Here is a 24,271-nt window from a genome sequence, read left to right on the forward strand (position 1 = left end):
GAGTATTTAATTTAAAACACCTGCAACTGGTCTTAGGAATTAGTGCGATATGTATTAAAAAAAAAAGACGGAACTTCAACCACATTGTTGTAGTCACCATCTTGACTTTTTTTGACCATGTCACTTAGATACCTCCTACTTAATTTCTATTCTTAGTATTTTCCCTGGTAGATCAGGAACAAATCGTCTCCTTTCCTCCACCCACAGCATGTAAAAAACTCAAATCTATTGACCTGGGTGCCTGTTTTTCACATGGTAATGAACTGAGTCATATTTTTAACCTTATATTCTATATTAACAATCTAGACACTTATGGGTAGTAAGAAAAAAACTATGTTAATTCAACTGTAATATATTGGAAGGGAAGCAACCGTGCCTACTGATAAAGTCTCATTTAAAAAAATGACAGCTAATAGACACCAGTCAAACGGAATCTTCTGACATATTCGGGGAAGATCCTTCTGCTAGGAGCTCTCCCACCCTCTATCACTAAAGGGCAAAACTTGAAAAAAATGCATGAGATTTTCCTGCACAAACCCAGAAATGCCAAACTTAGAAAACCTTATGAATACCCTAAAAGCTTTAGGGGTAGCTGTAGAACGTGCTGGCCAAGGAAGATTTCAATGACAATTTTGGAGTATACAGAAGAAATTTATTTGGGGAAAAAAGGAAGAACACTGGAATGTAATAAGTACACATATAGGATTGCAAATAAAATTCATAAAGTTAGTTTAAATGTGTTAGACTTGCATGAATAATTAAGGTTCCAATACACACACACACACACACACACACACACACACACACACACACACATTACAGAGAAGATTGAGAGCCACACCTGGGATTCCTGTTGGATGGCAAGTTGTTAACATTATTCTCTGCTGTAAAGCACATGTCTTCCTGTGCTAAAGCCACCTTCTTAGGAAGCGATCAGTTACTGTCTCCTACAGCCAAGTTATCCTAACTTCAGTGTTCCAGCTGGTGAAACAAAAAATTATCTATTAGTTAAACCCACTTTCCCGACAGTCTTATAGGTAAATGATAAAGCAGTTGATTAAGTCTCACTGATTAAAGCATTAGATCAAACAATAATCAATCAGAGGTATATTTTGGGAAATAATAGCGGAGTCTGGCTCTATTTAAACTCCCAGCTGGGTTCAACTTATTTGGGAGCACCTCTGGTTTGGTTGAAACAAGCCAAAAGTTAGGAATTTGTCAGAGAAAACTGATGACCTGCTATATACAGTGAGTCACCTTTTTGGAGAGAGGACCAACATCCCTTGGACTTTGGCCAATATGGCATTCTACATCATTATCTGTCATTCCAAAAGGAAAGTAGCTACATCCATTATTCAGAATGGACATTAAATAAATGGAAGGTGCACAACAGTGAGGGAAAAGGAGAAAAAAGGTCAGATAAGGAAATACATTTCAGAAAATTCCTATAAGAAAGGCATCGTAAAGATGGTGAACATAGTGGAAATTTTGCTGTTTTGAATAGTGGTGGTAATGTTTACTAAAGCAGGTTTTTCTCCGACAACCTCAAAAAGGACATTTTAAGGATGGACAAACTGCGGAAAGGGGCAATCAAAATCATTAAAGAATTGAAAGAACTTTCCTATGAAAAAGATTAATGCTTTTTGACAGAGAAAAAAACAAAAGAGAACACACAAAATAGAATGTACCGGGATGTAGCTCAGGACTGAACTGTGGTGTCCTTGGTCTCTCTAAGCTTGACTGTTAGCTTGCAATTGTTTCATTACCTGACTAGGTAACATCATCAGTGCAGGTGATTGTGGTGTTTGCTCCTTGTTTATATACAGTTCAATTGCCCTCCTTAATAGGTCTTTGATTATGCAATTGTGTTCTGCTTCATCATTTGGTGTTAATCCCCACTTATCTGGGGTATCTGTTTGCTGGGGTGTATGTGTTCTGGTCTGTGTTATTGTTTTTCTGAGTAATGCCTTAATGTGATGACTTTCTAGTCATTCCCCTTTTTCTTGATCTGTGCACTCTTCACTCAGATAACTATTTTGCAATTTAATCCTCTTCATTTTCTCTGCACAACTAAAGCATATCAACCAGCCTCTCTTCTACAGGTCACTCACCCCTGTGCTCAATCCACATTCATTCAATAGCCACTCATTCTCAACTATAGTATCTGTGTCTGACAACAGCTATGTGTACTTATTAGGTGGCAGAATAAGGGCAACAATGCATTGGCTTTTAAGATAGCTTCTGCATAAGAAATTCTAACTCGCATCGAACATGAAGTAAAACTCAGCTTTGATTGAACTTGTGGCAATGTGGCATGATATCAGAAGGAAAACCAAGGTTGTTTCTCTATACAAAGCAGATGAGTGCAAAAACTAAAGGTGGATTCATTTGTTACATATACCTGAAATAGTGTTTGTCAGGCTTCTGACTGAAAGAATACAAGAAGAATCAGTGAGCAAAATTTAGGAAGTGCAGGATGATGTTAGGCTGGGCAGGGAGTGAGCAACATACATATGTCTGCTCTGTTATATAGTAGGAAGTGAGTGGGTTAAGAGAAATGTAACAGTAGGTTGAGCAATAGCAGGACTGAGTTTTTAAGAAGTGTGCAGATAGTAAAACGAAAAAAAAGAGAGGCCAAATGCACAGTACTGTAGTGGAATTTCCTGCAGGTTTTCTCCATGCATCCCTGTTCAGCTTCCAGCCAGGGTCAACCGGGTGCTGCCACCTGCTGTGATACCATCGTCTCTCAAATAACTGATGGGCACCTTCCACAGCAGTCTCAGTTGAATCACCTGTTATATCAAAAATTGGGGTGTGTATTAAGGTTCAAGCTCTTTTTTCACATCTATAGCTGCTTATTAAAGGCCCTTTCAGCTCACACAGAGCAACAGCCAAAGCATCTGTGGCAAAATACAAGTAATAAACCGTACATACGTTTTATCTGCAAAAAAAGATGAACTTCCATTTAAACAGAGCATTTATGGATATACAGTACTTCAAAGGCTGGAGCTTCTATTTGCAGGGGTCCCCCAAACTTGGCAACTTTAAGACTTGTGGACCTCAACTCCCAGAATTCTCCAGCCAGAAGAGCTGGCTGGAGAATTCTGGGAGTTGTAGTCCACAAGTCTTAAAGTTGCCAAGTTTGAAGACCTCTATTGTGTTCTGAGCTGGGAAGACGGCTGCTTAAGCGTCCATCCAGTCCTCCCTCCCTTTGGAGAGATTCTCCTCTCGCGCCCAATGACTCGAACCCAGAGTGCCAGCCAGGGCTCTCTCGCTCCTTCGCCAAGCCCTCCGCTTCAGGAGGACTTTCCAGCCACGGGCGGCTCTGGAGCACCGTACCTTTCTTTCCTCCTCTTTGGGTCTCCGCCTTCTTCTTTCCTTCCAGCAGGCCCCCTTTCCATCCCAGCCAAGCAGAAGAGCGGAAAGCAGCCGAGGCATCTTGCTCGCTCTCCGCCCACCCCCTTCCTACCAGCTACGTTTGCAGCTTTTCTTCTAGCTTTCATTCCCTCGAATCCCGCTTCCCGGCGTCCCCTCTTCGCCTCGGCCATGCTCCCCTTCTCTCTCCTCCTCATCCTCCTCCTGGCTGGAAGCTGCGGCTGCTTCTCTTCAGGCTCGAGCCAGATAGCCCCTTTCGACTTGCTGTACGCTGACGGGGTGCGTGCGTACTTCGCCCAGGACTGGCCCCGGGCCTCCGAGCTGCTCCAGCGCTCTCTCCACAGCTATTCGCAGCTGCAGGAGGCGCGCCGAAAGTGCCGAGGCGGGTGCCAGAGGGAAGCTTGTTTTGGGAGTCAGCCGCCTTTCGAGCCGTGGGAGACCAGTTTCTTCGACCTGGTGCTGCAGCGAGCCGAGTGCCTGGAGGAATGTCTGGGACGGAGGCTGGGCGGGCAGCCGTCCCGCTACCGAGCCAGCCGCGCCATCCAACAGGACTTTGACGAGAGGGAGCCCTACAATTACTTGCAAATTGCCTTCTTCAAGGTGAGCGGCGGGGAGGGCGGGACCCTCTGTGTGCTGCAGCTGCTGATGTGGCTGCCCGTCCTCGGCCATCCTCTTCCCCGCCCGCAGCGCAACAGTTTCCCCCAGACGTCCAACCCTCATCAAAGTATTAGCATACATCGAATACCTTCCTAAAGTCCGGGGAAGCTCTTAAATTTTCCTGCAGAGACTCTCGTGGCTTTGAATTTCAACTAGTCCAGTGTTTCTCAACCTTGGCGACTTTAAGTCCCAGATTCTGGGAGTTGAAGTCCACAGGACTTAAAGTCGCCAAGGTTGAGAAACACTAAACTAGTTCCTTAGCCATACAGTTTTCAATGCATTCTTTGCATTAACATTGCATTTCTGTTCTTTGAGACATTCTTAGAGATGGCTTCTGGGGGGCAGGTTTAAAGTACTGAAGTCATCTGTTGGGGGCAAACTCTCTATTGCAGCCTCTTCAGAGATAGAGGGCAGGACTTTAATCTCAGTCCTACCACCCAACTTTATTTTTCTTGCATCTGTATTTTTCTTTTTTTTTGTTTTCATTGAAACCAGTAGTCAGGTCATTGAGTTTCTTTGATAAAATCTGAGCAAATTCCTGACATCAGATATTAATTACCCTGTTTCCCTGAAAATAAGACTTCCCCGAATAATAAGCTCAATCAGATTTTTGAGCGCATGCACTAAAATAAGCCCTCCCCTGAAAATAAGCCCTCCCTCCCTGAAAATATTGCAACACAGCAGCAGCCATGAGGTGACCACGCTCGCCATCTCCTGAAACTCAAAAATAATAAGACCTAACCGAAAATAAGACCAAGCGATTATTTCAGGGGTCAAAAGAAAATAAGACCCTGTCTTATTTTCGGGGAAACACGGTATTTTGTACTGCTGCCTTGTATGAAATGTTGATCAATCTATTGATTTCAAATGTTGGGCTTGGGCCACCTTTTAAAGAGCATTGTTTGCAGGCTACTTCAAAATGAAAGAACTAATCTCACAGGATCCTAATTCAGAGTTCTTGAGATGCACAATGTGGAATGAACAATAATTTGATAGTCAATGAATGAGCAATAAAATGTTGGTTTAACATTGCTGTTGCTACTGATGTTACATTTATACTGCTTTTCTGTTTCGTCTGTTTGTGATGACAACTTAGTTGGGTGGTGTAATGAAGTTAATTTGTGAGAAAACACTATATTGCTCAATCAGCAAAATGTCTCGGGCTGACCTGCTGTTGGCATTCTCATTGGGGATCGTGTTAGCAAAGCTGATCCTACAGGGTGAAAGGTTGGAGATCTTGAACTTTTTTCACTTAGGTTTATACGTCATAACTGCATTTATTTATTCATTTTGTCTTGCCCTTGAAGCTTGTTAGACCACTTCCTTCCTTCGAGGGGTTGGGGAGGATCAGTTGGCATCCATCGCTATCTAAGACTGAGAGGGCGTTCAACAGTCAGTGTTGTTTTTCTTGACAAATTAAAAAGAAGGGCGAAAAAGAAGAAAAATGACTTAAACACATAGAATGTAAAAATATGATTCTAAGTGTAACGCTGTTTAGATTTTACCTATTTCTATTGAAATAACCTGATTTCCAGAATAATACTCCTCAGCTTGGTTTATTTGATTGTGGTTGTTGTTGATGAGCTAGGTTTTTGTAGCTAGTTTATTTTTTTTAATCAGTAGCTGAGAAGACTTCTTTCCATTTCTCAAGTTTGAGGTGACTTCTTGGTCCTCTGTTTCCTTAGAGTTCTTCATCTAGTTTTTAAAAAAGAGCAATTTTTTTCCACCCTAAGTGGGAAGGGCTATGATGATTAGGTTTTTTATTCTAATAAAATAAATAAAACTGGCTGCTGTACGTGTGAGTGTTAATCATGTGAATTCAACCCAGATGCCACATAGCTGTCAGTGGAATGAGGTTTCCTGAAGATTGACTACACAGAAAAAAGATTTTAAAAATCAAATGAGGCGGTATAGTATATTTACATATGTGTGTGGTGTGTGTGTGTGCCTGTATGTCTATGTGTCAGCTAATTACAATTAGCATGTGAATTATGATATAATTATGATATAATAAACATTATTTCACAGATACTTTAGTTAATAGTACTATCTGGGAGCAAATGGATCCAACCAGAGGGATTGCTGTATTCCTTTTTAACCTCCCTGCTCCCAGACTGAGATGATTCTCTTGTATTCTACATTCAGTCAAAAAGGATTTTATTTTCTCTTTTCAACAGTTAAAAAAACTGGAGGAAGCTGTCGCTTCAGCTCATACATACTTCATAGCCAATCCACAACACCTACAAATGCGTGAGGACATAGATAAATACCAGCGCATGGCAGGGGTAAAATCTGAAAGCTTTCGGGATCTGGAGGCTCAACCACATTGGGTGAGATATTTTTGGAAAACTGGTTATTATAGAACAGATCAGAAGGGCTGCTGTGTAGAGATTGGGAGTCATGATTCTAAAGGCCTAAGAGTATGTCGACTCTTATGGGTAATTGTGCTGTTAGCCCTTGCTTTCTAAGGGATAAGAAAACATTGTCCTCCTGTGTTTTCCTCATATTTCTTCTTGCAAGTTCTCAGAACAGAACTACAGCATAAAACTTCCCCTGTAAATTTAAACAAGAAGAATAATAGAAACCAGCCTGCAAAATTAGAAAAACTTGCTGGTGTTTAAATGTGTTATATCGTTACTATCAGTACCTGTTTCTTTCCAGTTTGCTTCATTGTGGTCTCCTCTTTTTTAATTTTAAATTTGCCTTAATCTTCCTGAAACTACTACTACTACTACTACTACTACTACTATTACTATTACTATTATTATTATTATTATTATTATTATTATTATTATTATTATTATTATTATTATTATACGATTGTATCACAGCGGCCAGTTGATTCGCCGGATTTGGCATTGATTACTAGTCGGGCCCCACCCAGGGGCCTAGGACGTCGTAACGTATTTTCGTAATATACGTGCAGATCCAAGCAGTGCAGCTTTTTGCATTTGACTGATGGTGATTTTGTCAAGTTTTAACTGTTTTAAATGTAATTCCAGTGCTTTTGGAATAGCACCCAGTGTGCCGATTACCATTGGAATTACCACTGCTGGTTTGTGCCATAATCGTTGGATTTCAATTTTTAAGTCCTGGTATTTTGCGACTTTTTCATGTTCCTTCTCCTCAACCCTGCTATCACCTGGTATTGCGATGTCTATGATTGTAACCTTATTTTTCTCAATCAGTGTGATGTCTGGTGTGTTATGCGCTAGTACTTTGTCTGTTTGTATACGAAAATCCCACAGGATCTTGACCATCTGATTTTCGGTGACTTTTTCAGGCTTATGTTCCCACCAGTTTGTTGTTGTTTTAATATTATAATTTTTGCACAAATTCCAGTGGATCATTTGTGCCACTGAATTGTGCCGCAATTTATAATCAGTCTGCGCGATTTTTTTACAGCAGCTGAGTATGTGGTCAACAGTTTCATCAACTTCTTTGCAGAGTCTGCATTTGGCATCATCAGAGGATTTTTCGATTTTGGCCTTAATGGCATTTGTTCGGATAGCTTGTTCTTGCGCAGCCAGGATTAGTGACTCTGTTTCTTTCTTTAATGTACCTGTTGTTAACCATAACCAAGTTTTTTCACTGTCCACTTTATCTTTTATTTTTTCCAGAAATTGACCATGTAAGGCTTTGTTCTGCCAACTCTCCATTCTTGATTTTATCACATCTTTTCTGTATTCTTGTTTCGTCTGTTGGGCCTTCAGTAGATTTTTGTTCTTTACTTCGATTAATAGATGTTCTTGACTTTCTTTTAAATAATCAGCCAGTGCATGTTTTTCTTCTTCAACTATTTGCTTCACTTGTAATAATCCTCTGCCACCTGATTTTCGGGGCAGATATAGTCTATCAGTGTCACCACGTGGATGTAAACTGTAGTGCATTGTCATTAGTTTCCTTGTTTTTCGGTCCAAAATGTCCAAATCAGCTTGTGTCCAGTTAACTATACCAGCTGTGTATCTTATAACTGGTATTGCCCAGGTATTTATGGCCTTGATTGTATTTCCACCATTTAATTTAGATTTCAAAATTTTCCTAACTCTGTTGGTGTACTCTCTCCTGACAATAGTTTTTACTTCTCCATGTTTGATGTTATCCAACTGCAAAATGCCTAAGTATTTGTAGGCTTCATTTTCGTTGCATTTAATTAGTTGGCCATTGGGCATTTCAATTCCCTCACATGTAGTGATTTTGCCCCTTTTTATGGATACAGTGGCGCATTTTTCCATGCCAAACTGCATTGAAATATCATTGCTGAATACTCAGACTGTGTTTGTCAGTGATTGGATTTCTATTTCTGACTTTCCATAGAGTTTCAAATCATCCATATATAATAAATGTGAATTTTTTTCAGCTTCTTTGGCTATTTGGTAGCCTAATTTCATTTTTTTTAAGATTACTGATAGTGGGATCATCGCGATGATGAAGAGAAGAGGTGAAAGTGAATCACCCTGGAAAATTCCTCGCTTGATATTAACCATTCCATAGTTCTCATTCCCTACTGCCAACTCAGTTCTCCATTGTTTCATCGCCTTTTCAGTGAAGGATGTAATATTTTTACTAATGCCAGTTGTTTCTAAGCATTTTATGATCCAACTATGTGGCAATGAGTCGAATGCTTTTTTATAATCAATCCAGACCATATTCAAGTTCGTTTTTCTTTTCTTACAATTTTCTAATATCATTTTATCAATTAGGAGCTGATCTTTTGTGCCCCTACTCCTTCTTTTGTTGCCTTTTTGCTCTACTGGCAAGATGTTGTTTGTTTCCAAATAATCCATAATGTTATCTGCAGTAATGCCTGTGAGTAATTTAAAGGTTGTTGGCAAGCATGTTATTGGTCTGTAGTTTTCAGGTATTGTTCCTTTAGTTGCATCTTTCTGAATCAAGTATGTTTTTCCAGTTGTCAACCATTCATCAATTTGACCATTTTGTAAAATTTCATTCAGTTGCCTGGCCAACATTGCATGTAAACTGGTCAGATATTTGAGCCAGAAACCATGTAATTGGTCATTTCCAGGTGATGTCCAATTCTTTACTTTTTTTACTCGATTTTTGACCATCTCAGTTGTTGTTGTTGTTGTTGTTGTTGTTATTATTATTATTATTATTATTATTATTATTATTATTATTATTATTATTATTTACTTTATTCATTAAACATGAAACTCAGCCAACTGAACATTCAAAAATGCATTACAAATACCAGTGACTGGTGCTAATGGTTAATATGGTTTGCTGCCAGTGTCCTAGGTATCAACCAAGTACCTTCTTAAAATATAAGATGTTCCAAGTAGCGCAGTTTTTTGCAGTTCCGCTGGTGTTATTGCAGGAAGCTGCAATTTGTTGATGTATCTTGTAAAATTCTTGGACATGGTGCCAAGTGCCCCGATGAGAATGGGTATCACTGTTACATGCTTCATCCATAGCCGCGCAGTTTCAATGGCCAGGTCGCGATATTTCATTATTATTTCTAGTTCTTTTTCTTCGACTCTGGCATCTCCAGGAACAGCGACATCAATAAACTGTACACTTCGGCCCTCTACAACCGTGATATCTGGCATGTTGTGCTCCAAATGATGATCCATTTGTATTTGAAAGTCCCAAAAGATCTTCACCTTCTCATTTTCTATAACTTTTTCCATTTTATGTTCCCATGACCTTCTGGATACGGGTAAATCATATTTTTTACAAAATGACCAGTGGATTAATTTAGTAACTCAGTCATGTCTAGCTTTGTAATCAGTTTGTGCAATTTTGCTGCATTCACATATTAAATGTGAAACAGTTTCGACTTTGTTATTGCAAAGTTGGCAATTTGGGTTGTCAGTGGATTTTTGTATCTTCACTTTCATGGCATTAGTTTGTAGTGCTTGTTCTTGAGCAGCCAGTATTAAACCTTCCGTTTCTTTCTTGATAGTTCCCATCTTAAGCCATGTCCATGTCAAGTTGTCATCACATTTTCCTTCAATGTTTTTCAAATGCTGTCCGTGCAAAGCTTTGGTTTTCCATCTATTTAATCGGTCATCCAGCTGTTTTTCCTTATATTCTGCCTTTGTTTCTGTTGTTTTTATGCTGTTCTCCATTTTCACAGCCTGCAGCAATTTTTCTGTACTTTGGTTCACATAATCATTCAAACTTCGTTTTTCTTCTTCTGCAGTTTGATGGATTTGAAATAGCCCCCTGCCCCCTATTTTTCTTGGCAGGTTCAACCTGTCGATGTCACTTCAATTATTATTTTTATTATTATGCAATAGCCCCAAATGGAACAATTATTTAGCAGAAATCTAACAATTGGTTTTAAAAACACAAACTGCCTCTTTAGGTTGAGTGGTCATTGATCTCTAGAAGTGATGTTTTTCTTTGTATCCAATTTTTCTCTTTTAAAAAAGTTTTACAATGTGTTTTTAAATTATTGTTGTAGAGCAGGATTTAAATTATACAAATGCTTTATAAGGCAAATCCAAAAATATTTTTTTAAAAAAATGATGTGAATTTTTTTGGAGATAATACGCTCTGCTGAACCATCACAGCAGTAGACAAAACATCACAGTGTGGTCACTTGTCGTGAGTGTGGGAATGTTGCAAAGGCCATAAGTGCGAGGATCAGTCGTAAGTCATTTTTCAATGCTGCAGTAACTTTGAATGGTCGCTAAAGTATTGGTTGTAAGTTGAGGACTACTTGTACTTTTGAGTACATAATTGTACTATTCTTTGGATCAGCACGTGCACAATCCTTAGACTTTAACAAAGGTGGTTTGGTTCTCTGACTCTGCAGGTAGCTTATGAAGCTGGGATGTATCATTATGGAATGGATGACTATCAGCAGGCAGCAGCAAAGCTGGAAGAATCGCTCAGAGAGGGGCTGCTGGCACTGGAGAATTGCAGAGCTCTTTGTGACGGGCCCCGGGAAGATGAGGATAACAAGGAAGAGATGCAACTAGGCCTCTATGAAAGCATTGCAGGTATCATCAAAGGTTTAGTAAAGTATGATGAATTGTGTGAGCTAGCAAGTACGTGAAAACCATAAGGCACTGTCTGAAAGAAACATCTTTTTAAAAAAGAGATTTTCAGATCTTCAAAGGAATATGTTACTTTGACAAAAGATTGAGCAAAATATCCTTTTGAAGCCCTTTTGCAAAGCAGCATAGCCTTTTGCTTCTAAGGCTTCCTTTTCAGGAAGAATAGCCAAAGAGAACTGAGTATTGGAACTACTGTGCAAAGCTTCGAGGTGATGCAAAATGCTTCATTGAGGAAATCCTATATAGCCTGTTTATCTCAGTGAGGAAAATGATTTACTGCATAGCACAGCATACTTGAGCATGATATGGGAGATCAATTGAAAAAGGTGTTTTTTTAAAAAAACAAATAGGAACAATTAGGTGAGGTATAGCTCTTAATCGGTATGATTAAGTATTAATTGGTATGATTAAATATTCATGGTAAGATAGCAATGGATCTTATTGTGGACCTATTAACACTGATTAGAAAAAGTGTCCTGTAAAGAGAAGCAATTGCCATTTTTTCATGTTCTCACAATAGCTATACCTTTTGCAAAAAAAAATGGGGGGGGGGGGGAGAATCCTGAAATTTGGAATCAGATATGGGAGAAAATTAAGTTATTGGTTACTTAAAAAAAACATTGAAAAATTGGAAATCTGTGCTGAAATTTATGGGGAGGTCTATGACCATGTTCTCAATATTCAATGTGCCAGTCTCTCCCACCCCCCAAAATTAGGAAATGTCAGTAAGGATTGATTGCTTGACTGAATTTGTAAAACTGCAAGAGTATCTCATTACTAGTATCCTACATCCTCCAAGCATTCCTGGTCAATCTTACAAATGCATTCCTGGTCAATCTTACAAATTAGAAATTATCTCAGTTTTAAAAGTGGCCAATGAGAAGGGATGCATCTCAAATGAATGTATTATTTAATTTCCTCATCTCAAAATGCCTTTTAAAATCCTGAGGATTTTAAAAGGCGTTTTGAGATGAGGAAATTAAATAATAGGTCTCAGAATAAGATGCAGTCAATTTGGAACGTTTTCTAATTTGTACCAATAACAATAATCAAAAAGGTCTCCACTCTCCTAGGGAAAATTAGAAGAGGGTTATTAGTCAATATCAGAGCCCAGCACAAAATCCTTTCATACAAAAAATCTGGTCTGACTGGATGAAAAACATGGTTGTAAATGCTACCACTGAAAAATGATGCCCAGCTAACTGCTAACTAATTCAAGCACTGCGTATATTTCCTTGGGGATCTTTTCAGTTTCCAATCTCTGATCCACACTCTCTATCTTTTTCTATTTTGCATGACATGGAAATTTTAACACCTCCCTTGATTCACTAAATTTGAAACCATTTTTCTCCAGTCTTTGCTCACCTAAGTCTTTTTTAAAAATAATAATAAATAACATTCTGGATTTAATTATAGACAATCAGCACTGCACAAGTTGTCCTACTGACAAAAGCCAAAACAATGTAGATAGGCCAACAAGAATTAGATTTTGAAATAAAATGTGACATTCAAACAATGTATTTTAAATTTAACATGCATTACTTGAATGGTGAAATAAGAAACACAGAAAATGTAGGAATCTTAGCAATACTTGTTTCAGTGTTTCTGAAAGTTGAGATGCCAAAGCCCCTTGTGTTTCTCTCTGCTTTCCAGCTCATTATGTCCAGATCTTGAAATGCAGGCAACAGTGTGTCCTTGATATTGCCACCAAACCAGGCAGGGTGTCTTCCACAGAAGATTTCATCCCATCTCATTTTGATTTATTGCAATTTGCCTATGACAGAGGTAAGCAGGAAATGAACAGCTGAGAAGTTCATGTAAGACTCTGGGGTCAAGCTTTGCCAGAATGGCAGACCGAAAAAACATGATGTTGAAGATCATTTTCTTTCTTTTAGTTGGAAATCGGACTGTTGCTGCTGAATGTGCAGCTACCTTCCTGCTGTTCTATCCATCAGATGAAAAAATGCTGGAGAGGTTGAAAGAGTACCAAGCAGATCTGGGAAAAGAAATAGCTATTCCAGCCAGAGAGGTAGCCAGCAGCAATTCTCTTATCTGAAATCTTTCTCAGTTCTCAGTTTTGACAAATTAATAAGGTTTCAGTGATAGCATCATAGAGTTAGAAGGGGCCTTGGAGGTTCCACTAGAAGATCCCTGATAGATGACTATCTCACCTTTGTTTGAAGAATTTTGTTTTTAGAAAGGAGAACTCGCCTGTAACCTGTTTCATTGCTGACAGTCCATGCAATCATGAGTTCCTCCTGATGTCTAGTTGGCATCTATAATTTTCATTCACTGGTTCTGGTCCAGCCCTCTGGGCAATAGAGAATAGGTCCACACTCTCATCTATGTGATAACCCTTCAGATGTTTGAAGAATGTTATTGTATCTTCCCTTAAATTTATCTATATTTTTCTATAGATCCAATCCTTTAAAAGTTCTCCAATCCTTTAAATGTTCCTCATAGAGTTTGGTTTCTGGACTATTCACCATCTTGATAAATATACTCCGTATTTACTTTGATTTGTCACTACTTTTTGAATTGTGGGACCCAGAACTGGATAGAGCTTTCCAAAGGGAGACTTACCAATAGAGTGAAACAATTGCTTCCCATCATCTGGACTCTGTGCTACTGTTAATACATCCCAAAGTAGCATTTGCCTTTTAGCAGCTGCACCATATTTAAGATGTGTTCAAAAGGGACAGCCAGGTCACTTCCACATGTACTAGTGCCAATCAAACTTTCTTCCACTCTAGTGCTTTGCATTTTTCTTACCAAGATACAGAATCTGATATGTCTCCCTACTAAATTCAATCCTATTCATTTCAACCCACTCTTTAAGCCTGTCTAGTTCTATTAACATCTTCACACTTTCATCTGAAATATTAACCATACTTCACATCTCCGCACTTCGTTAGTGTCTCGTCAGTTACTCATCCAAGTCTCTGATAAAAATATTGAACACTGCAGGATTGGACCCTGTGGCACTCCTCTCCATATTTCTTTCTATAAATTGAAGCAAGCCACTAATAGGTCCTCACAGTCACTCAACTATGAATCCATTTAGTATTAGTACTAGAAGTAGTCTTTGCTATAAAACATCTATTAATATATAAATTAAACAATAATATGGTTAGAATGTTGTCTACCAACTCTTACTCATTGCTCTGTATCCATTCCTCTCTGTGCCAATAATAAAGCTATTCTTTCATTATCCAAGTGGGTTTATGTAGACGCCTTAAAGCATTATCTTCCTATTACTATAGGGAATACCTTGAGATCAATTACTCTAAAAGAAAGGCTTTAATATTCTCCAGTGTTTCAAGCACTCAATTAAGCGGATTATTAATGATAGACCTACTGTATTGAACAAATCATGACTTTTAAATACTTAGGCATCCACTTTCAATCATCTACTTGCCGGATCAATCAAGCAAAGGACCTTTTCATATGAGCCCCCAAAGCATCCTTTGTAATTATTAAATATGCATGTCAGCATAGTAACAATTACATTCAAGGCTAAAGTACTGGGCTCAATATATGGCATTCAGTTATATATTTATAAGGATGCTTCTAGGTTGGAAGCTATCCAATACCAATTTTTAAAACTATACCCCAGGATCCTTTCTTTTATTTTCTTTCATTTCCAGCATTAGCTTACAAATTGACAAATTGCCTATAAGAGCAAAAACGGGTAGATATATCAATATCCACTATGAAAATCACACTGGTATATGTTTAGCGGTAGATATAGAAGTTGAATCTGTTCCATATGCACTGCTACACTTTGAAATAAATGAACAATAGAACTCATGACACCAATCATTAAAAATCTTAATTGCTCTTCTGAGCAGGAGCTAATTATTCTACCCCAAATGTTAACTAAATAACGTTTAGTTATTTCCAGTAAGGTTGCTGAATTTTAACAACAGTTCTAGTTTGCAAAGATCATCCTCTACATTATTACTTTCTGTGTAAGTCTTGTTATACAGAATATATAATGTTTAATGTGTTATAATATTGTCTTCTCTTAAATATTGGTCTGGGACTGCAATAGGTTCCTCAGACTGAATGGCAAGAAATTAAGATCATTCATTCCCCAAGGAATGAATTGGGAAAGCAAAGAGAAGGATAGGCATCAGATTAAAATGTTTCCAGCTCATCCTTAGCCCATCACCCATAATCCCTTTGGCAAGGAATCTGCGTGCCCTTACTGTCTCTTTCTTCTTTTTCTGATGCTCACACAATTTGATGACCATGAATGAACTAAGATTTGTTTAGCTGGCAAGCAGCTGCTTTTGCTTAGGAAGAAAGTGAGCTCTTAGTTGTTTCAATCCATTGCAGCCCACCTCTTTGATTCCCTGAGGTGCAAAACCTGGTGTTAGGACATTGCATTTTTCAGAAGTCTAAGATGAAAGTTGTGGATAATTTTTCTCTCTTGTCCTTTAGAGGTTCTAGCACTGCTGTTTGCCCTAAGTTGCTGTTGGCTCTCAGCTTCCTTCAGGGGAAAGTAACAACTGCAAGAGTGGTTGCAGCATGGGGTGGCATAAATTCCTGTCTCTACCATGACTGGGACCACAAGACAGAAACGTGAAGCTCATATTGAATATAGCATCTAATTTGACCTGAAGGCAGGGTTGTTTGCCTGCAGCAGAGATGGTTGTGTGTATTTTATGTCTTGTTTTCTTGAACAAGAAACACTCAAATCATTTATGATTTCTGTACATTATTTTATATTACCACATTGTAACGTCGGCTTTCAATCTACAGAATATCCGCCGTTATGTGCAACGATCCCGTATGGAAAAGAAACTGATCTATTATGCAGTACAGCACCTTGATGAAACTTTTAAGGATCCAGTAAGTGGTTGTCTTTCTTCAAAGGTAGATTCTTCATGGCCTCCTTGCAACAAAGCTATTCATTGATCTCATTTATCAAATACTGCTTGATAAAATAGTACATAGGATCCTCTTTCTGTCCTCCTTTTCTGATGCCTGAAATGAACTGAAAGAAGTTATGCTTTAAGGATATATATTCATTTATTATAAGCCTTTTTCAGCCAATGTCATCTAAGACTATCAAGGCAATATGTAAGAAGCATAACATCCCAGATTTGCTATCTTACAACACAACAAAATTCTAAAACAATACCAGAGTAAAATAAATCAAAAGAATGCTAATCATATACCAAAGTAAACATAAAGCAGCATACATTTTTAAAATATATGTCAAATAGAGGCCTTTAAAACAACAGCATTTTAATGCTGGTCAAGTATCAATAGAAAAAATGATTCAAAGGTTGTGTGCCACCACAGTAAAGGTGCTAATTATAGATGGAAGTGTTTCTAAAAAGCTGTTACTGACTGTGTGGGAAGAAGCACGTTGCTTGTAGAACTACAGGAAACAGGACAGAGGATTCCTCCTCCCCCACCAGTCTGCTGAACTTTCACAAATATTTCTGTTGTGTGGAATAGTCAGAAAGTAGGACACATGTGCCTGCTGTGGTGAGGAAGTGTCTGCTCTAATGCAGTCCTGTGAAAAAAGAAAATGGGCCAATAAACTTAATTTTGTAGTGCTAAGTCCTGGATGTGTTTCTTTAGGATTTATGGACTCCCAAGGAACTGATCCCTGAAAGCATGAAGGAGAAACACAAGTAAGTGTTCAGAGCAGAAACGTAAGGTATGGATGCAATTCTAGGACACCGTAATGAAAGGCAATGATTCAGCTCCGTTAGGAAAGACTTTTTGAAGAGTCCTCAAGTGTAACGGAATAGAAATTATAACAGATTTGATTTATTGCTCAGCTATTTAATTGAAGAGGCAGTCTCATGCTCTTTAGTTATGGCCTTTTCTATATTTGTTTATTAATCCCAAGAGAAGATCAGGAGAAACGAAGTTTGAAGGCCTCACATATGCAACAACGGGATCAAAGTGGTGAGTACCAGAAAAAGAATTGATAAATGGGAAGAAAGATTATCATGTTTCTTCATCTTATCATAACGAAAGCAGAGGGAGACTCCAGCAGGATGACTTCACAGTTTCTCCTAAATAATAATAATAATAATAAATATTTATTTCTTAGCCGCACCCTCTCCCGAAGGACTCGGGGCGGCATACAATAAAACATATGAAATAAATATATAGACAAGACATACATATTACAAAAACATATACCAAGACATGTACAAGGAGGAGGTCGGCTAGTGAATAAAAACAATAAAATACAATGTTTAGAAACCCCTAAATAATTGAATACAATTAAAATACCCAAATAAAAACCCGTCAGGAGCGATATAGTTAGATCAAAGTTGAGCCAGGCCAGCTACTTGGAATAGGTGGGTCTTGAGATGGAGATGGAGAGTAAATCTCCTTACCAGTACTGAAATTCACCTACTGAAGCCTGGCATTGTTTGGAATTCCAGATTACTAGCTGCCACATGGCCCCAAAGGGATATTGCTGAGCTATAGAACCTATCTCAGCACCAAAGATGTATTCAGAGTGCCTATTGGGTATAGAGGCATATCAACAACAGGATGGCCACAGCTGCTTCTCCACAGAGGACAGTCCTCAGTTTGGATGTCAGCCAATGAATCCTAGTTCAAATAAAGTGTAGTCTTACACCCATCTTACTACCCTTACTACCCTACTACCCAAACATATCACCAGACTGCTGGAAATGCAGACAAAATCGGGGAACATTCTATCATATGTGGTGGACGTGCCCAAAAGCAAAACAATATTGGAATAGATTAAGAAAATGACTCAAAGAGATAACTAAGCAGCAAATATGAAACTGGAATTATTTATAGTGGGAATATTCACAGGGAAGTATGATTTAAAAAAACACAGTATCTAATTTTACATATCACAATAGCAGCAAGAATTATGTATGCACAAAAGTGGAAGAATAATATTCTTCCATTAGAGCAGTGCTTCTCAATTATTTTCTGTCATGCCCCCCCTAGGAAGAAGAAAACATTTCCCCCCCCCCCGCGCGACTGTAAATAGTATAATTTGTCTATAAAATTGTTATAAGTACACCTCTGCATAACATAGCACACCGGTCTTTCCTCGTCTCCCACCGTAGTCACATGCTTTCTTTCCTCTTTCCCTCTTGCTTGTCTATCCTTCCTTCCACCCTCCCTTCCTCCTTCCCTTCCTTCCTGCCTCCCTTCCAGTTCCCTCCTTCCTCTTTCCCCCTGCCTGCCTGCCTTCTTTCCTCTTTCCCTATCCTCCTATCCTTCCTTTTTCCCTCCCTCCTTCCCTGCCTCCCTTCCAGTTCCATTCTTCCCTCCTTCCTTCTGCCTCCTTCCTGCCTGCTTGCCTTCTTTCCTCTTTCCCTCTTGCTTGTCTATCCTTACTCCCTCCTCCCTTTCTTCCCTCCCTCCCTGCCAGCAGCTCCTCCAGCATCCCAGCTGGAAGCAGCAGCACAACAGTCGCCGTTACCAGGGGCGAAGGGGTGGCGGTGGCAAGATCGGGCGACCGCCGCCCCTTTGTCCCTTCCCCAACAGCGGCTGTTGCGCTTCCGCTTCCAGACGGAATGCTGGCGGTGGAGCTGCTGGCGGGGAGGCGAGCTACCTGCATAAAGACGCCGCCGAGGGCATGGCAGAATATATCCCGGCTTGAAGTGGCAGCGCTGGGGACTGCTCAGAGACTCATCAGAGCCGCGGGCTGGAGCTGTGCAAAAAGCCTGCTTGGGCTGGGGGGGCGGGGGGGGAAGGGAGGGAAGCCTGGGACAGCCATGCTTCCCTCCCTCCCACCCCCGCCCGAGCAGGCTTCTTGCACAGCTCCAGCCCGCGGCTCCAATGAAAATCCACAGTCCGAAGTGCTGCCACTTCCAGGCGGGATATATTATGCCTCGCCCACGCCGACGCCGCCGTTGCACCCAGATGGAAAGGGAGCCTTTGCGCCCCCCTTTACGGAGCCTCGTGCCTCCCCAGGGGGGCGCACCCCACTATTTGAGAACCGCTGCATTAGAGGAAGATGTGATAAGGGAAGTTTTGGAGTTTGCAGAGATGGATAGATTCACAAAAGAGATTAAAGTTAAAGGAGATACAGATTATTATATGGTATGGAATGGTTGGTATAAATGGTTAGAAGAAAAGTGTAAAACTTAAGGAAAGATTAAACGAAGAAGATATAGGAGTTAGCAATTAATAACAAATACGTATAAATGGAAACAACGAACAATGAATGACTGTAACTCAAGAAATGAATATATTTGTATGTATAAAAATACTGGAATTGCATGTATAGACAATGACATATTGGAGGGGGTGAAATACACATATAATGGATGTATATCGATATGGAAATGTTGTATAGAAGGAAACTGTCAAAGTTTGTTCTTTTTCTTTTAAAAAACTATTTTTTTTTTAAAGATGGTAGGTGCTTTAATCCACCATATTTGGAAGTATTGGCTTGGGTAGGCAAAGAGAATAACTTTGAAGCTGGACAACAGTCGGATATCACTGGGTCACAATCTACCCCACTATGATAAGATGCATTATATTTCTGTTTAAATAAGTTCAGTGATTCCTAAATTGTATCTATTCAAAAGGTTCATTGGTCAACTCTTTATGTTTTGGTGTGCGGTGTGTGTGTGTGTGTTTGCGTGTGTGTGTGACAGGCAGAAAGGCTGATAGACAAAAAGATAAGGGGAAGGACAGACAAACAGACAGAGATGGATTCTCTATTTGGCTATAGGTAGTCCTTGATTTATGACTGTAATGGTGCATGAGTCAAGGACGATGAGTGCTGTAAGAACCTTTACCTCTGTTTTTCCAAGACTTTGGAATTGTATTACTAATGAGACTGTATTTTTACAGTGATTTTTAAAATGTAAAATCTAACTATTTTGAAATTTCAATAATTGCTAAGTGGCCCTGGGTAATAGCTGCTGCTAATTCTATTAAATGGATATCTGTTTTTAATTTAATTCAGATATTACTTTTTATTTTCCACTGGAAATCGCATTGAGCGTTGAAGAAACAACATTTTAAATGAATAATACAGTATAATAATAAGTCCACACATATCAAGGTACCTGTGATAACAGTTATGTCAGTAACACAGCTATAAGCTTTGTATCCGACTGTTTCAGTAATCTTGCATCCAAATTCTGAAATTGAAGGATAATGACAGCCTAGCTGGCATCAACTTCCAAAGAATAATCTGCAAGCGAGGATAGTTTAGTGGCATGGAATCTTTCAAAATCCTTTATGCAGATACCAATTATAACTTATAAGAAGGGCACATATACAGCATGTTCCGAGATTGCAAACTAGAGCATACAGGTAGTCCTCGACTTACAACAGTTCGTTTAGCGACAAGAGCACTGAAAAAGTGACACGACCATTTTTCACACTTTATGACTGTTGTAGCCTCCCCATGGTCACGTGATCAAAATTCAGCCGCTTGGCAACTGACTCATATTTATGACGATTTTAGTGTCCCAAGGTCATGTGATCACCTTTTGCGACCCTCGGACAAGCAAAGTTAATGGGAGAGCTAGATTCGCTAAACAACTGTGTTACTAACTTAGCAACTGCAGTGATTCACTTAACAGTTGTGGCACAAAAGGTTGTAAAACAGGGAAAAATTCACTTAACAAATGTTTCACTTATCAATAACAATTTTGGGCTCAATTGTGGTCTTAGGTTGAGGCCTATTTCTTCTTTTGTCCTTATGATGAACATTAATATTTGATGGCATCTCTATATACACTTCTGCCCTGCTTATTTCTTCCCAGAACCACTACCTTTTGAAGACATCGCCATCAGCATGGATTCTCACCAACTCAATGGTACCCAGAGGGTAGTCTTTGATAGAGTCATCACTGAATCGGAATGCAAAGACATCCTTCGTCTGTCCATGGTGAGGATAGGAGCCGGCAAATGCCCTGCGTAAACCTGTCTGACAGAAAGAGAAGCTTTTCACTGGTGAAGGACAATGCCAAATCTTTCATAAGTTTGTGCGTGTTTCAGGCAGCTGGAGGAACAGGAGATGGCTATCGTGGCAGACGTTCCCCTCATACTCCACATGAGCGATTTGAAGGCTTAACAGTGACAAAAGCTTTGCAGGTAAAAGCCTTAGTGATTTTAGAATGAGTTACGTTCCTGATCCTGCAGGATTTCCCCCCCTCTCCTGTTTCACAGACTCTATAGACCAGCGATGGCGAACCTTTTTTGGCTCGTGTGTCATAAGTGGGGGGAGCGCAGGGGGGTCGTGCACAGGCGTGTTGCACCCATAATGCAATGCGCAGCCCCCCAGCATGCATGTGCCATGACAGGCATGACCCTCCATTTTTTGCATGCTTTTTTCACCCTCCCCAGGCTCTTTATAGGAGCCTGGGGAGGGCGAAAACAGCCTCCCCCGCCACCTCCAGAGCGCAAAAAAACGGCCTTACAGGCAAACCGGAAGTTCAGGAATGGACTTCCGGTTTGCTCGTAGAGCCAGTTTAAGCCCTCCGGAGCCTTCAGGAGCCTTCCAGAGGCTTCCCTGAAGGCTCCGGAGGACTAAAAACGTGTCACGTGCCTTGACAAATGGCCATAGGTTCACCATCGTGGCTATAGACCATTGGTTCCCAACCTTTTTTGGCCCACCAAAGCATCTCTAAAATCCTGATTCCCCCCCCTCCCCCCGGTGACATATAATTCTTACTTCGGTTACATATAATTCTTACTTTACTCAAAAAGTGAACTCTACTCACGTGGAGGAAGCCTAAAAGGCCATTATCTTGGTTTAAACAAGGTTCAAATTGCCCACATTAAAAATCAAATTGACGCCCTGTGGGGCGTGGGCCCCACGTTGGGAACCACTGCTTTAGACATAAATATACATTACAAAGTTAATATTAAAGATGAGTAGGACACATGCACATCTTCCTCATCCTTTTCCTAAAATTTACATACAATGTATGTATTATGCAAATAAATGTGAAAAGATTTCCAATTGCTGTTTTTGGGGGGGAAAGGATAGTGCAAGTCTCAACTGAGAAATAAACAAATGTTTAACTTTTCTTTTTTTCTGAAACAAAGCAAAAAGACTCTATGAATTATATTTGGAATCTTTTTATATAAAGATATATAAAAATTTGGAGCACTTCATAGAGAAAGTAGAATGGGAGATAGGATTAGAATAAGGATGAAAAAGAGATCAGGAAGGAGTGTGTAAAACAATACAAAACATGTTTCATTTTCTATTTTTGCTTTTCTTTTGTTGACCAAACAAAATATGGTAAAAACTAAGAAATATAAAATTAAAAGGGGAAATAACGTAATAATAAAAAAGCAAATAAAAAGTAAATTAAATTAAAACCTTTGGGTCATGGTTCTGCTCTGTGTATGGCCATACCCATACAGCAAACACACCTTAGCACTTGTTTCCAGAGTCCATATCGTTCATCCTTTACCTAAGACAGGGGTCTGCAAACTTAAACATTCAAAGAACCATTTGGACCTATTTCCCACAGAAAAGAAAACACCGGTCCGGAAGCCACAAAACCGTGGTGGGTGTGGCCAACTCGACATCATTCACTCCCACCCAGTCACATGACATCCCCCTCCCAGCCATACCTACCCAGGTTTTGTGGCTCCCGGTGTTTTCTATGGGAAACGGGTATCTCTGTGTGTCTCTCTCTCTCTTTCTCTCCCCCCCCCTCTCTTGTCTGTCTGTCTCTCTCTCTCTCATTTCTCTCAGGCCAGGCAAGGAGTGACTGGAAGGGGAGTGCGAGGGGTGGGGCCAGCCAATGGTGGGTTCAGCCGACAGGGAACCACAGCAGGGGGATGAAAGATGCAGCTCTGGAGCCGTGGGTTGCTGACACCCAACCTAAGAATATCTCAAGATCAGCCTGCAGCCTGAACAGGCTTTCTGGTCCTTCCCTCCAGAAGATGTATTTTCTCTCTAATCCCAGCTCAAGATTTTCCATCTGGACAATGCAAGGTGCAGGAAGGAGGAGGAGGAGGAGGGTTTTTTTTGAAGAAACCACCTTTTTCTATCTAGCCTCTGGGTTTTCTGCCTATTTTGCGGTCCTGGTTTGCCTACAAGAGAAACCTGAAGAACAATTACTACCTTTGCTCCCATGAGTGAATTATTATGTATCTCTAAGTCTGAATGCATTTGGAAAAGACCCTGATGTTGGGAAAGGTTGAAGGCAAAAGAAGAAGGGGAACGGGAGAGGGTGTGATAGTTAGATAGTGTAATCCAGGGGTGTCCAAGAGAACTTTAAGACTTGTGGACTTCAACTCCCAGAATTCCCCAGCCAGCCATGCTGGCTGGGGAATTCTGGGAATTGAAGTCCACAAGTCTTAAAGTTCTCAAGTTTGGACACCCCTGGTGTAATCGATGCAATGAATATGAATTTCAGCAAACTTTGGGTGACAATGGAAGGTGGGGGCTGGTCACAAAGAGGCAGACACAACTTAGCGATGATGAGATGAAAGAATTTTAAGGCATTTTATGACCAGTGGTGGAATCTTTGCTCAATTCTCATTTTTTGGGAGGGGAAAATTGAACATTTGTACTTAATATCACTTATCAAGGTAAATAAAAAGCAGAAAGTAGAGCCAGGAAAGGAGCTATATTTTTTTGGATTTCTCACTTTATTGATACCTTATTTTAAAAAATGCATAATTAAATGACAGTCTCGGGCTGGGATGATGAACCTATGGCATGCGTGCCACAGGTGGCACGCGGAGCATGTGCGCGCTGGCCAGCTGAGTTCAGCCTTTTTTAAAGCCATTTTTTGCCTTCCCCAGGCTCCAGAGGCTTTATAGGAGCCTGGGGAGGGTGAAAATACCTCCCCCCCCCCGGAGGCTTCAGGAGCTTCCCTGAAGCCTCCAGAGCGCAAAAAACCAGCCCTACGGACAAACTGGAAGTTCAGGAGTGGACTTCCGGTTTGCTCTTAGGGCTGGTTTAAGCCCTCCGGAACCTTCAGGGACCTTCAGGAGGCTTCCCTGAAACTCCAGAGGATGAAAAACGATCCAACGGACAAACCGGAAGTCACTTCCAGTTTGCTCGTAGGTCTGTTTTTAGTCCTCCAAAGTCTTCAGGGAAGCCTCCTGAAGGTCCCTGAAGGCTCCGGAGGGCTTAAACCGTCCCTAAGAGCAAACCAGAAGTCCATTCCCGAACTTCTGGTTTGCCCGTAGGGTCAGTTTTTTGCGCTCTGGAGGCTTCAGGGAAGTTCCTGAAGCCTACAGAGGACCTCCGGGGG

General features: G+C 40.2%; 1 protein-coding gene across 1 annotated transcript in view; it reads left to right on the forward strand.

Annotated features, from left to right (window-relative positions):
• Nucleotides 1-3,142: 3,142 nt before the first annotated feature.
• Nucleotides 3,143-24,271, forward strand: part of P3H3 (prolyl 3-hydroxylase 3) — a 31,190-nt gene continuing 10,061 nt past the window's right edge. The window contains exons 1-10 of the mRNA XM_081942982.1: nt 3,143-3,975; nt 6,210-6,362; nt 10,817-11,003; nt 12,714-12,845; nt 12,956-13,089; nt 15,828-15,917; nt 16,659-16,711; nt 16,933-16,991; nt 20,810-20,934; nt 21,045-21,140. Of these exons, the coding sequence (XP_081799108.1) occupies nt 3,238-3,975; nt 6,210-6,362; nt 10,817-11,003; nt 12,714-12,845; nt 12,956-13,089; nt 15,828-15,917; nt 16,659-16,711; nt 16,933-16,991; nt 20,810-20,934; nt 21,045-21,140 (1,767 nt within the window). The 5' untranslated portion in view covers nt 3,143-3,237. The remainder of the gene's footprint in view (nt 3,976-6,209; nt 6,363-10,816; nt 11,004-12,713; nt 12,846-12,955; nt 13,090-15,827; nt 15,918-16,658; nt 16,712-16,932; nt 16,992-20,809; nt 20,935-21,044; nt 21,141-24,271) is intronic.

This window comes from Natrix helvetica (genome assembly GCF_964273705.1).
Source record: "Natrix helvetica genome assembly, chromosome: 2".
Lineage (NCBI taxonomy): Eukaryota > Metazoa > Chordata > Lepidosauria > Squamata > Natricidae > Natrix > Natrix helvetica.